A 14,944-nucleotide genomic window follows, 5' to 3' on the forward strand; every position below is an offset into this window, starting at 1 on the left:
GCTAGTGCCCATGCCGGTGACGTCGTTGAATAACATATGTTGGAAGAAAGTTGCAAATATACTTATATTTTCAAAAATTTACATTTATATACCTGCATGAGACAGATTTGTAAAAGTATACCTGTTCCGCGGGATGGAAACGCGATAGTCCCGCAACTCTAAAACACGGGACATCGACGGTCCCGCAGCTCCAATATGCGGGACCGCGACGGTCGCGTGGTTGAGAACGCGGGAGCGAGGCAGCCAGTGATTTATATACTGCATCGGCACTGTTTGACACTATTCTGTGACTATTTGCTACTGTTCATCGCTGTTTTGACGCTGATTATGGACCAGTTCCGCACATTCAACCTGCGGTACCGTCGTTCCAAAAAAGTGCTACACAGTGTCACAGTGCTGCACAACATTAAAAATTGATGGCTGCCTACCGTCGCGGTACCGCGCTTCCATTCCACGGGACCGTCCAAAACTGCGGGACCGTCGGTCTCACGTTTTGGAGCTACGGGATCATCGTGGTCCCACGTTTTCATCCCACGGGACGGGTATATTTTTGCTAATCCTTCCTATACATGTATATAAACATAAATTATTAAAAAAATAAGTATATTAGCAAATTTTTTTCAGCATATGTTGTGGCGACGCCTCGCCCAATTGCCGCGGCTACCATGTCGAGCACGCATCTGTCGGAGGTGAAGGTGCGGTCGCAGAGCACACCCCAGCGGTGCGTCGCGTGCTAGGAAGAGAGAAGAGGAGGAAGAAGTGGTCGTTGATATGTGGGGCCTACGTGGGACCTACTCACCACATCAGCCAAAACCAATCTCTATACTGTCGACGACCAAAGTTGATACGGTATTATGAGTTGAGGGGTAGACTATACATGGTATTTCGGTTTAAGGAAAAATTTCAAACTCGGCGACAAATTGAGGGATGCTAAGTAAACTTATTTCTAATGGGTTAATCCACATAGGAAACCTGTTCCTTTTAGGCCCATGAATTCCAATTAAGGCCCATGAATTTCTATTAGGGCCTATGACAGTTTTTAAAGTAGCTTACCTTACTGCCTTATTTCTTTCTAGAGGAATTTAAGTTATAATTTTGTGGTATTATAGATAACGTTAATTACACTATTTTATGAAATATTCATAGAATTTGCAGGGCTATTTGCATGTCTTTTTCATATCTAAGGTTTGAACTGGTATTAATCGCAGGTGCTTTCAAACCTAGCTAGATACTTTGTCAATCGAAAATCTAAATAAATTTATGGAAAGAAAGTATTGTACAAATAGGCACAATTCAGAGGACAGTAGCATAGTTTCAAAATTTCTAGTGTTAAATGTTTACTGGAGTACAATGGACTTTTCCTCCCAGAACTGAACTGTCACCTTCGTGATAGTTCTAGTTGAATGATCCATGATGCAGAGCACGACTGACTGTGACGCACAGCAACATTGTCGGGCTGGAATCCACAAAAGTCCAAATCAAGAAAACTTAATTCAACTACAGGTACAGGGATTTGAGATAAACGTAAAGAATTTGTGGACAGAGTAAAAGTGAAGGAATTAATGCTGATGTAAATATTAGCGGCTCTAAACGTGTGCCTACCGTATCTTACATTCTTACCTCACAAGGAGGAATCTTGGCTGTTGATGATGGTGTTTTTTATGTGAATTAAAAGGTCGACGTGTATCTCTTCTTTATCAATGAAGACTTCTGTCTTTATTTTTTTTTTTCAAAAAGAAAAGCTCAAAGTTACAAAAGTTTTGAGCATGGCCGGACCGATCAATTTGTCTAAAATAAATTTGTTTGGACAACTGGCCATAATTTATTTCCTCTAGTTTCTCCTTTGTTGTATGTGTGATCAGACCTTTACAGACTTGTCCCAGAGAACCAAAGAATTATATATACAGATTAGAAAAAACTGTAATACAAATAGAATATACAATAACATAATTTCAATAGAAATTGAAAAGGGAAATAGGGCTGTATTAATTGTTATGATGTGAACATGTAAATACCATAAGTAGAAATTGAAATAAAACGGACCCATACCACTTACAGCTAGCTTGACCATTTTTTAATAATTCAATCTATCACTGTACCGATAAAAAATTAGTATTTACAGTAATTTGGCACATCAATTGTAAAATTCAATCATAGTTTTTTAAATTAAAACGAGTTCCTAACAAGAAAACAAAATAGGAATTTGTACAAGAATGCAATTGTAAATTACCAAAAATGGAAAATTTTCATAAAAAATTAACAGAGCTTAGCAGCTTCGGTTAGCATGTAAACGGCAGTGGCTGTTGATAGCGGGGCCTGCTATCTCCCATGTCCGTCCCCACCGTATTCTATCTCCAATACGTGGATCCTCCCTTCTCTCTCACCCTTATCTCTTTCTCTCTAGGACGCGAGCCAAAGCAGGGGAGCAGAGCTACGGTGACGATGATGACGACGCCAATAAGCCTGCTTCTCCCTCCAATGAGCCCCTCCTCCTCACTCCATCGACGGCGATGCAAGCGGAGTGGACGACAGTGCTAGCGCTAGTTCACTGACGAGTCCCTTCCTCCACCCTCTAGTAACAGGTAAGTTCTTTCTCCATCGCCACCCCCACCCTATCATGCTGCCACCCCAGCTGACACGGCCTCGCACAGCTAGCCCCCTCCCACTCCTCTTCGCCTCGTTTTTCCTCCACCACCATCACCGGCCCACATCTCGCTGCCGACCCCGTGACTTCGGCGGCAATGCCACAGCCTCGCTGCCGTCCTTGTCCACCACCCACTGCCTCCTAGGCCATTCCTCCAAACCCGACCCCCCCCCCCCCCGACCCCCCCCAACTTTCCCTCCCCAGTGCCATCCTCCCCCACCCCACCCCACTCCACCCCACCCACAACAAAACTCTAACCCTAACCCAAGCGTATCGCCACATGGTTAGAAACCGCACGCCACTTCTCTTCCTGATACACGCATGCTAATTAGGATTCCTGGTTGATAGCACCTTGGGCGCTACACACACACAGTTGATCTAGATTTTAATTATACAAATTTCTATATATAATAAAATTACTTCCTGTGAATACACTGACCAATTACATCAACCCCTTCGTATGTAACACATTATACTTGTTTGAAGTGCCCAGCAAGCATTCGTAAGTAATAATATTTTTTCAAATCTTTCAAATTAAAATTAGATATGTCGAACACCGTGAGCATCATCGTCCACCTGAGAGGCCAGAGAATGTGCCGATGCTCGTCCTCAACTCCGGATATGACATGGCTGATGGGTTAAATCCTTTGTTTTGCATCAAAGGTAGCTTGCTGAAACCTAGACGTGTTGGTGCTAACTCTGGCTGTGGCAAGTCCTTGTCGAGGTATTGCATTACCTGCCGCATATTTGGCCTTGAAGCAGGAAATGGATGCAAACACACAAGAGCTAATTTTAGGACTAGGCATGCCTCGTCAATGTTATAATCACCTTGGAGTCTCATGTCCACTGCCTCAGTGAGAGATCCATCATGCCAATGCTCAAGAACCCAATCAACCAGCATAAGTTGGTTGCCTTGAGAGTCTTGTTTCACTGGCCTTTGTCCACAAGTGGTCTCAAGAAGGAATGCGCCAAAAGCAAACACATCTGTGAGAGGGGATGCCTTACCTGTCTGTACCATCTCAGGTGCTAGGTAGCCCATGGTGCCAACCACATGTGTAGTCTGTGGGTCAGTACCATGATCATATAGTCGTGCAAGCCCAAAGTCGCCTAATCTCCCATTCATTTCAGCATCAAGGAGTATATTGCTTGCCTTTATGTCTCGATGTATAACAACTTTCTCCCATCTCTCGTGCAAATAGAACAATCCACATGCAACATCTTTAATTATCTGAAATCTTTGAGCCCAATTAAGTATAGCCCTATTGTCTACATCATGTAGATACTTATCAAGACTACCTTTTGGCATGTAGTTATAGACCAAAAGTAGTTCACTCTTCCGTCGACAGTAGCCAAGTAGTGGCACAAGGTTGCGATGTCGAAGACGACCAATGCTAACAATCTCTGTTATAAACTCCTTCATTCCTTGTCTCGACTCATGGGAGATCTTCTTCACGGCAATCTCCAATTTGGATGTCGCAAGGACTCCTTTATAGACTTTCCCAAATCCACCTACTCCAATCATGTTTTTGTTCTTAAATCCTTGAGTGGCATGGAACAGGTCCTTGTATGAAAACCGCTGAGGCCCAAAATCAATCTCCCAATCTTCTCGTAGCTCAGCATACAGTAGCTTCCTCCGCACAATCAAAATGACCATGGTGCCGACAATGATGATGAACATGGCACTGGCTATTGGGAGGACGATTTCCAAGACATTGGAACGAGGCTTGGTTCCAACACGAGGTAGCTTTGGTAGTTTGGTGATATCAATGTCCGGAGCTGGAACACCCATGCCAAAGCTCCAGCCAAGCACGATATGTCGTGTGCTAATTACGCCAGTTGCAGCTGAAAAACCTATGTACACAGGGTCTGTGAGCACAGTCGAGAGATCATAGGTGGCATAGAGCAGTGGCCTCTTCGGCTTTGGTGTATCAATGGGAGCCATGGTCACGGTGATCTGCGTGGCCTCTTCGCTGTATTCCATCCAAACTTGCATAGCCCGACCATTGTACAGAGTCAAGTTTGTGAAAATCCCGTTCTTGTCATCATAGAAGCCAGCAAAGGAGGAATTCACGGAGCGGACGTCATTGATATCAATGCCAACATGGCTGTTACTGATATCCCCAAACTCATTGTTCTGAAAGGTGTCGAGCTCGACTGCGAGGATGCGGTTACTTGAATTCCCTCTGTTGCTGATGTTAAAGAGACCCAGGTACCCATCTGGCCACGCAGTCGAGAGATTGTTGCTTGGGGCTATCAAGAACGCCATGCCATCGTAGCTTCTGTCGGAGTAGAAGGACTGGATGGCGAACACGAAGTTCACCGAGAATGACTGAACGGTGCTGTTGGGTGAACTGCGGAAATGCATAGGTGTTGGGAAGAATGCATGGCCATTGAGATCATTCTTGTCACTAGTCAGCTCAAGGAGTCCTTCCGGTGTGATTTTGGTGGTGCCATCGATAGTGAGGTTTTTGCCGGTGAAACCATGGTAGATGAATTGGTTTTGACCGGCACAAAGGGCTATAAGGTTGAAGCCAAGCGACACAAGGAGCAGAAAGAAGGGAGGGTGCTCCATGTCACAGGTATAGAACTTCAGCCTTCAAGGAAGTTGGAAGAGCATATGTAGCGTATATTTTGTAGTTTGAACAACGGTTAATCGTGCTTACACGGTAGCTAGGTAATCATCTTATAAATATTTTGCACGGTGGATCTCCTGAGACCACAACCACGCTGGACTATATACCCTAAACCCCAAGTCAGGTGTCTAGCTACCCCGGTTTTCCACAAGCTTCCCTTTCTGAAAGTAACAGTTAGGGGATTTTTTTTTTCTACTTCGCATTACAATTTAGAGATATTCTAGTGTAAATTTACCTAAAAATTGTGGTATCTTGCTCGATACGTCCTCAAGTATTGTAAAATCACTCAATAATTATTTTCAAGAACATGATATTAATCTTACTTTGGAATGATACCGTGCTAAAAATCTCGTAAAGTACAACAGGTGATTGACAACTGTAAGTAAAAAGGACGAACAGTTATGTACACACAGCGTTGTCTGAAATTTTCCAAATTATTTCGTCCTTAAATTTAATTTTTAAAATTTTATGGTGAATTAAAAAAATTAAAATTCCATAAAAATGTTCTTTTATGGAATTTTATTTTTTGCATAATGAAATACTAGTATAACTGGTGTGTATATACTACATCAACTCGCTATTAGATAGTTCCCCAACAAACTCAAGTGAACTGGAGAAAGTAAAACAACATTTTTTGCCATCATGTAATTATCCAAATAGTAACAAACTATATCGGTTACAACTTAGGAATTAAGAATTATTAAATTATTAGGATGACAAACAAAATCGTGTCAAATCAATGTTGAGCTTTCATGTCATTAATTAATGACATTTGATTTTTAAACACCACAACTAAATAGTCAAAAATTGCAAGAAGTACCCATCAAATAAATTTGATTCTATCCATCTGTAGAATTACTTTGTCCGTTTTGGTAGTTTGGTCTCCTCTTCAGCTGTTTCTCACTTGTATATTGCTAGATTCGCATCCTGCTGAGTCAACATGACTTGGGTTGCGGTAGAAAAAAATGCCAGATGGAATATTAGGACGCGGCTTTAAATCAACCACATCATGTCTTCGTCGCTAGTAAAATTTTCTAATGCACTAGTCCCGTTCAATGTAGAAAAGTACTAGTCTGAAAATGCCATGTCTGGACAGTTGGATTACCTGTTGCCTGATGGCAATGCAGTCTAGAATTGTTTCCTCGCACTCCAACAAGTCACAATGACTAGATGTTACAGCGTTATATTGGTGGCGGTTTTGTTTTTCCTTTTCTAGATCATATATAGCCTTCCAAACTAAACTATAATGTTATAACTTTTTATTTGCTATAACAATATGAAACATTTGATGTTCATTTCAAAAACAGCGTCAATATTATTAAACACAAATATTATCTTTGCTATCTTTGTAGTGGTTCATGCTTACCTTTTTAATACAAATAATCACATTTATAGATTATTTGAACTATTTAATTATCAAACATGGATTCAAAATTTATAAGAGTAAATTGCACTAGCGGTCCTTAAATATACAAGCAGGTTTTATCTACGTCCACGAACTTGCAAAGTGTGCATCGAGGTCCCTAAACTTGATTTATTGTATCATCCTGATCCAAAGCGTCGTTTAACCGTGGTCTTGCCTACGTGGCATGACATGTAAACGACAACATGGCACATTATTATTATTATTATTATTATTATTATTATTATTTATTTTTTCTCCCTTCTTCCTCTTTCATTTCTCTCTTCTTCGGCCTGTTCGACGCGGGGGAGCTCGAGGTGGCTTTAGTGGAGGAAGAAGATAAAAGAATAGGAGGAAAAAGAAAAGGGCAAAGGAAAAAACACCATATTATCGTCCACGTGGCGTGCCACGTACGCAAGACTACGGTCAAACGACGCTTTGGATCGGGATGATACAATAAACCAAGTTTAGAGACCTCGATGCGCGCTTTGCAAATTCGTGGACCTAAGTGAAACCTCATGACAAGTTTAAGGACCGCTAGTGTATTTTACTCAATTTATAACTTTATGTTCTAGCTTGACTTTTTAAGTTTGAATCAAACTTAAAAAAATAACTGCTAGAAATCACTTCGGGAAATTTATAAATTATATTATATTACTTAGTCCATGGAAATTTTGGATATTTTTCTTGTATTTATTATTACACAAATAAAAATTAAACATAATTACATATATTGGTATCGATCGGTACAAACTTATAGAGAAATGTTTAACAACGGTGTCTACTACTAGTAGAAATTAATAACCGCTCATCTTTTCTAATTACATGGATCATATCTATTTATACTACCATCTCAACTATAGGTAGTAGAATATTTTTTTCTCTATTGTTAGTTAAACTTATAAATCAATAATTAAGATCACTTCTATCGGTGATAATACTGATAGTATTTTTTTAACAGGAATACTGATAGTATTCACCAAAGTAAAGTAGTCAACTTACAAATTAACCTTGTCCACAATTGGATACATACTTGAATAGATACGGCAGCGGGGAAAAACAAAACAAGAGAAAAGTAAAAGCCATGGAGTTGCTAGACATTGCCTTATCTCTGGATGTTATAAACTCCGGTGTAAGCTTAAAAGGAGGCAACTGCCCAAGATCACCTCCTCACTTTTCGATCACTCTTTTTTACTTCTACAAATATTGTGGGCAAAGGCCTGGGTTTATAGTCAAGGCTGGCATGAAGCTCACTTTATTACTTCTACAGATACTGTTCTTTGGCCTTGATCTAGTGAGCTGTGCATATGGTGAATACGTATTCATCTACTCTGGCTTCGCCCACAATAACATTACCCTTGATGGTGCAGCCATGGTGACTGCCAACGGCCTCCTCGACATAACCAATGGCTCTACCAGGCTCAATGGGCATGCTTTCTATCCAACTCCGCTGCCCTTCCGCAACTTCTCCAGTGGCCTGGTGCAATCCTTTTCCACATCTTTTGTATTTGGTGTCCAATCTACCTACCCTAGCCAAGGCTTTACATTCTTCATAGCACCAAGCAAGAATTTTTCATCCGCGTTGCCAGTACAATTCCTGGGACTCCTCAACAGCGAGAACAATGGCGACATGAAAAACCAAATCTTTGCAGTCGAGTTTGACAGCATAAAAAATATTGAGTTCCAAGATATCAACAACAACCACGTTGGGTTTGACATCAATAGTCTCATCTCTGTGGACTCATACCCTGCTGGTTTCTATGATGATAAAGATGGTACCTTCAGTAATTTGACCATAACTAGTAGTGAAGCAATGCAAGTTTGGGTGGATTACAATGGAGATATCGCACAAATTAGTGTCACCATGGCTCCCATGGGTATGGCGAAACCATTAAAGCCATTAGGATCAGCCAATCGTAACCTCTCATCTGTACTTAGTGAGATGGTATATGTTGGCTTTTCATCTGCTGCAGGCAGGGACAACACTCGGCATTACATTCTCGGGTGGAGTTTTGGTCTAAATAGTGCTGCTCCACGTATTGATATCACCAGTCTGCCGAAGATGCCTCATTTTGGACCCAAGGCTAGATCAAAGATCCTAGAAATCATTTTACCAATAGCAACAGCAGTGTCCATCCTTTCCGTTGGCACCATCATTCTTTTACTTGTACGAAGGCACCTAAGATATTCAGAGGTACGGGAAGATTGGGAAGTTGAGTTTGGGCCACATAGATTCTCTTTTAGGGATTTGTTTCATGCCACGGAAGGATTCAAGGACAAGAATCTTTTAGGCATTGGAGGATTCGGAAGAGTATATAGAGGAGTGCTTCCAGCGTCAAAACTAGATATAGCAGTGAAAAGAGTGTCACATGATTCAAAGCAGGGCATGAAGGAATTCGTTGCAGAAGTTGTCAGCATAGGCCGCCTCCAACACCGTAACATTGTGCATTTACTTGGTTATTGTCGACGAAAAGGTGAATTATTTTTAGTGTATGACTACATGCCAAAAGGAAGCCTTGACAAGTACTTGTATGGTCAAGAGGACAAGCCGATCCTTACTTGGGCTCAAAGGTTCCTGATCATCAAAGGAATTACATCTGGATTGGTCTATCTTCATGAGGAGTGGGAGAAAGTTGTCATTCATCGAGATATCAAGGCAAGCAATGTGCTCCTTGACGCCGAGATGAATGGGAGACTTGGTGACTTTGGCCTTGCAAGGTTGTACGATCATGGTGTCGATGCACAAACAACCCGTGTGGTTGGCACCATAGGATACATGGCTCCTGAATTGGCATCAAGCAGCAAGGCAACCCCTCTCACCGATGTATTTTCCTTCGGTATATTTGTTCTTGAAGTCACATGTGGGAAAAGGCCCATCAAGGAAGATGTCAACGGTAACCAAATCATGCTTGTGGATTGGGTGCTAGAGAATTGGCAGAAGGGATCACTTACTGATACAGTAGACACTAAGCTCCAAGGTAACTATGATGTTGATGAGGCAAGCATGGCACTAAAGCTGGGATTGCTGTGCTCCCACCCGTTTGCAGATGCTAGACCAAAAATGCAGCAAGTCATGCAATACCTTGAAGGAGAGGTTCCAATACCTGAGGATATGCCACCTCATTTGAGCTTTGAGATGCTAACGTTGATGCAGAACGAAGGGTTTGACTCATACGTCATGTCTTTTCCTTCATCAGTAACAAACCATTCATCAGCAGCCAGCCACGGCTCACTAATGTCCGCTCTCTCTGGAGGAAGGTGACAATAATCACGGTGCATGCTAATTCCAAAATTACCGTATTAGCTAGATTGTAGTATGTGCAAAGCTTATATGATAGACTCTAGGAGCTTTTTAAGGTCCTTTAGGATTAAGAGGTACCACGATCAAGGACTGAAAGAAAGCTTAAGACGCTGTCCTTTTCTTGTATATGGGTGATAAGCTTATTAATTCTACAATATATATTGCATGGATCTTTGTCTGCTGCTCATCGATGTTGTGGCTTTGGCCAAGCCGATGATATGGCTGGATTTGAATTTCTTTAACAATCTTGAGATACTCTGATTCGCTCTTCTTTTAAAAAAATAATAGATAGAAATCCGACATCTTTATCCATGTATACATCCAAGCTAATTCGCTCTCATGGAAAGAAGATTAGAAGAAGGGTATCAGGTTATATCGTTTAATTTCAAAGTATATTAATTAATGACATCTACCAAGAGAAACTATGAACGGGTAAACTAGACTACTTTTGTAATGTCATGATCAAAAGAGTATGAACCAGCCAGTTGAAAAACTTGGACGTGACACTAACAAGAGCCAGTGCATGGAAAATATCTATTATATATAATATATAAAAGTCCATTAAACTTCCTATAAACGCTCCCGTATCGCCACGTAGCATCCTATGAACACTCTCATACCGCCATATGGCAATGTAATAAAATAGAGAATTTGACCATTGATTTTTATTTAAATAAATCGGTGGACCCATTATTTTAGATGGTTAGGTGTCCGTTAAAAAAACATCCCTCCATCCATGTCTCTGTGTAGAATATGCAAGTACGACATACAACGTACGTTTTCTGTCCTCCGTTTCGTTTGCTTTTTTTATCCCCCAGATAACAAAAATTGAAACTATTTTTATGAAAAAAAACCCACAAATAGACTTTGATCTACTAGGTCTAGCCAGCTCTCCCTCCGTTTCTTTATTTCTATTATATACTTAAAGTTAATTAAATATCTTATAAACATGTTCTTAATCTGACACATGGATATTCTATAAATGCTCGGTGCTTCATTATTTGAGTACATTAGATCAACTAATAATTATAGATAACTTAAATTGGTGGACCAAATCTTTACTATTATAAAAATTGAAGATGTTTTTGCCAGTACTTTGGTACGTCATCCGTGTTTGAGTCGGTTTTTAAGTTTATTCGTTTTTGGAATTACAGATTTGTATTTGAGTAGGTTTTTAAATTCGCTTGCTTTTGGAAATATATATAGTATGCGCCGCATAGGAAATCTCTTTTAAAAACTCGCATGCTAATTTAAGACGATTGGACTCCTAATTGTAGCTTATGATATTGTAAAAACAATATTCAAGCAAATTCCTACAGTGAATTTCACTTTAGCTAGACCGTATAACAATAATAATATTAAGATAGCCTTCACCCATTGCAAAGCATGGGTATTTTTTCATATTAAAAAAATCTTCTCCTATTCATAGTACTGTATGTACGCACACATGCCTGTTTACTCCCTCCGTTGGACCTATCCTCTCCTTGCCTCTTTCCGTTTGTCTTATACATCGTAGTTTTTAACTTAATTTCTTAGCTTGAGGCTAAACGGGTGAAGCACGGCTGTGGACTTTAGGTGGTATATTATATACATGGATGATTAATGATTTGATGATTTTATAAATTATTAAACGATGTATTTTTTACTAATAACTTAAAGAACAATAATCAACAGTTAGATAGATAGATCATCATAGTTATATCTAATTTTTAATTTATTTGAACTGTTGTTTTTATCACTAGATATATAAATAAATTAAGATCTATATTAACCATATGTTACTATATAAAAATTTAAATACATAATTTGAATAGACATCTCTTTTACAACCAAATAACACCCGATTTTTAATTTGTTTGTAATGTTCTTTTATTTATTTTTATTTATAACTAAATAAGAAAATCATGATCTTTATTACTCATATTTTGGTATATAAAATTTGAAATACATAATTTGAACATGGACCAACAACCAAACAACAAAAAATTGACAATATGTATTATGTCATCATAAATTATTCTACATAATAAAAATTAGTAAAAATACAGAGTCACTATGTGTCATATTTTAGAGCGCTATTAAGTCACCACAAAAAAATAGAAAAAAATATAAATTAAAAGGAAAACACAAAATATCTTATCATCGGTTTTCACTTAAAACTGTTTTCAGTCATTAAATTTGCCTTAAGAAAAAAAATCATAACCTGTGATATGCCATGCCTTAAAATTAGAAAACAAATATAGAAATCTGAGAAAAAAACATTTGATCATTAGCTAAATCATTTAGAAAAAGAGTCTTCTCCATCCCTCGCCCCCCAACCTACGCAAAGTACTACCCAACCTTTCCTTTCCCGCTGTGGCTTGACCCTATGCTCTTCATTCCTCTCCTCTCACTATTTTTTTAAGCTATCAAACTTAAAGAAACAATCAATAATTATAATTATAAGTTATACGTCTGATTTCTAATCTAATTATCGGAGTCAAACCAGTAATGTAAGCTTCATGTGCCTATATTATACTACTCATATATAAGAATATAAGATTTGGGCATAGTTCACATATAAATAGTCCAAGCCATTGAATAAAAAAAATCAAAGGAACACACGCCATTAGTCTTTTACATGTCAACCGAATTACAATTTAAAAAAATATGAAACAATTCAACAACACATGTTGCACTTGCATGCGTTGTTTTGCAAACATGCATAGCTAAATAATAAAAAAAACTAACTCATATATAGATAGTCCAAACCACGGCATAAAAATCCGGTGCCTTCATAATTTTCTTGAAATTAGTATGCTCAAATAATCTGAGCAATATAAATAATATTTTGTGTAAGTGCTCTAAACTATATTATATTACCATCTAATCAACTTTAGATATTATTTAATGCACTTTTGGTATATCATGGATAGATATTCAAGTGTGCATTCATAATACACCACACTTCAAAAATAAAAATGCACGCGAAATTATATTTAACAATTGCATCATTTTTTAAGTGCTTAGATGTTAATGGATTTTTCTCTATCCTACGCCATGGCATTATGATTTTGTCCCAAAATTATTGCATATATAAGTTACAATAAAGTAGCAGTATATAGTTCATTTAAAACTTATATTTCTTACTATTAGATTTCAATTTTAAGATTCATGTTGATTAGTTTTTTTTTAAAAAAAATTGCACCATAGATCACACATATTGTAGGGAAGCGAGGTCTAGGATATGTATATCTCCTCTGTGTTTAGTGATTCATATGTAAGTATGCAACAAATTGCATTAATATAAACCAAATAAAAGGAGGTCTAACATGATGGTACAATAGAACACATTTGTTAGTGATAAAAGTTTTCTAAGATTTGTTAGAAAAATATCCAGTACCATTCAATTTAAAAACAAAAACACCTTATTTTTAATACACTTAATTTGTTAGATATAGTTTTTTAAGAAACAAACTAAGGTTTCCTTCTTCTTTTATACGATAAAGATTATTGATAATTACTTATTGGGATTAATCAAATATTATATGGTATAAAGCTAACTAACAGGTTAGAAAAATTATAGGCTGTTGACAAAAAAAAGTTGTACGGAGATTTTTTGTAAGCGTGACAGCTTGACAGGTGTTCTATGGTTAATATTCCATCCTTATAACTATAAGTATGTCAAACACATCTTAAAATACATGCCCGCGGCACGGGCTACCTTCCTAGTTGTGTTAACAAGCAGTGATCCGATGCACACAAGTACACAACTAGTTAGATGCACTCATGCACACACGCGAGCCATTGGATCAACATCCTGCGTCCAATACTCCGAGCGTGGTACTTTCCAATTAGCCGCCCACCTCCTCCACATACATTTTACAAATTAAAGACATCTCCACAACTCTATTCTTCACTCACACATTCCATTTTACCAAAAAGAAAAAAATAATCACTCATTCCATTCTAGATCTAGCATTAAGCAGCGCTCGTATTGGGAGGTGGCCACTACGATGCATCGGTGGAGATGACGACCTCAATCGACAGCACACTGGCGAAGACGACGATCCGGAGCAACGGCGCATCCGGAGAGGCTGCTGCAGTGCCACTGCTGTCGAGTCTCTTTGTGGCAGAGATTATATTCAAGTTTATTGAAGAAAACTAGTTGTCATGTAGCTAATGGATGGAACAGATTTGAGACAGTCAGTTGGTGATGAACTGATCATTGATGAGTAGCACACACTGGTTCTGAAACTGTTCCAAATACAACTAAAAGAACATATTTCTCTTACGAAAAGAATTGACTGACAATTCATACTTCAGACATATACACAGGTAACCGAACCCAAAAACTCATAAATCTCAAGCTAACAAGAACAATAGAACCCCTAAAAGGATACGATAGATCTGCCGTGACAAAGACATGCATAGCGAAGGAGACCACGGGACACGATTCACTAATACGAAGAAAGAGAAGCAAGCAACAGCTAGCTCTAGTCTTCACGAGGCACCAACCGAGCTCACAAACGCTACAATGATGAGAGCAGCAGCAGCCTCTCAAGACGAGCCGTCGCTCCTGATCTGATTGGTTGGGTGCCACAAGTGTTACTGGATAAAGCGATTGTATACCCGCTGTGATGGAAGCTTTTGATTTCAATCCAAATTCTTGATCAAGACTGGACAAGGAACTTAGTCGCATACTCCACACCTTCTCGGTCGTCCGAGAACGGTTAGGTGAGTTCAACTACTATTGTTTCAAGGTCTTCGGTCGAGAGCATCAATTAGTTCATTTGCATTGAAGTTGGGGCTACTGTCAATGTTGTCAATGTTATGGATAAGGCATACCCAATGATCTTGGTTGGGCTCGGTGGAGCCCACCATATACCAAGTCTTATACATAATTATACCTCATATATGGAAGGTGTTCCTGATAAGGAAGAAGAAGCAGAGTTCAAGTTGGAAACTACAAGGACTACTTGGAT

The 14,944-nt window shown here is 38.9% G+C and overlaps 2 protein-coding genes across 2 annotated transcripts; one reads left to right on the forward strand and one right to left on the reverse strand.

Moving 5' to 3' along the window:
• Positions 1-3,101: 3,101 nt before the first annotated feature.
• Positions 3,102-5,269, reverse strand: LOC127784951 (L-type lectin-domain containing receptor kinase SIT2-like). Its single transcript, XM_052312378.1, has one exon. The coding sequence runs from the start codon at positions 5,214-5,216 to the stop codon at positions 3,210-3,212; it is 2,007 nt and encodes a 668-aa protein (XP_052168338.1). The 5' UTR covers positions 5,217-5,269; the 3' UTR covers positions 3,102-3,209.
• A 2,577-nt stretch (positions 5,270-7,846) lies between these two features.
• On the forward strand, positions 7,847-10,127 carry LOC127784898 (L-type lectin-domain containing receptor kinase SIT2-like). Its single transcript, XM_052312311.1, has one exon. It carries the CDS (start codon positions 7,923-7,925, stop codon positions 9,939-9,941), a length of 2,019 nt encoding a protein of 672 aa, XP_052168271.1. The 5' UTR covers positions 7,847-7,922; the 3' UTR covers positions 9,942-10,127.
• The last annotated feature ends 4,817 nt before the right edge of the window (positions 10,128-14,944 follow it).

Source organism: Oryza glaberrima, chromosome 9 (assembly GCF_000147395.1).
Source record: "Oryza glaberrima chromosome 9, OglaRS2, whole genome shotgun sequence".
Lineage (NCBI taxonomy): Eukaryota > Viridiplantae > Streptophyta > Magnoliopsida > Poales > Poaceae > Oryza > Oryza glaberrima.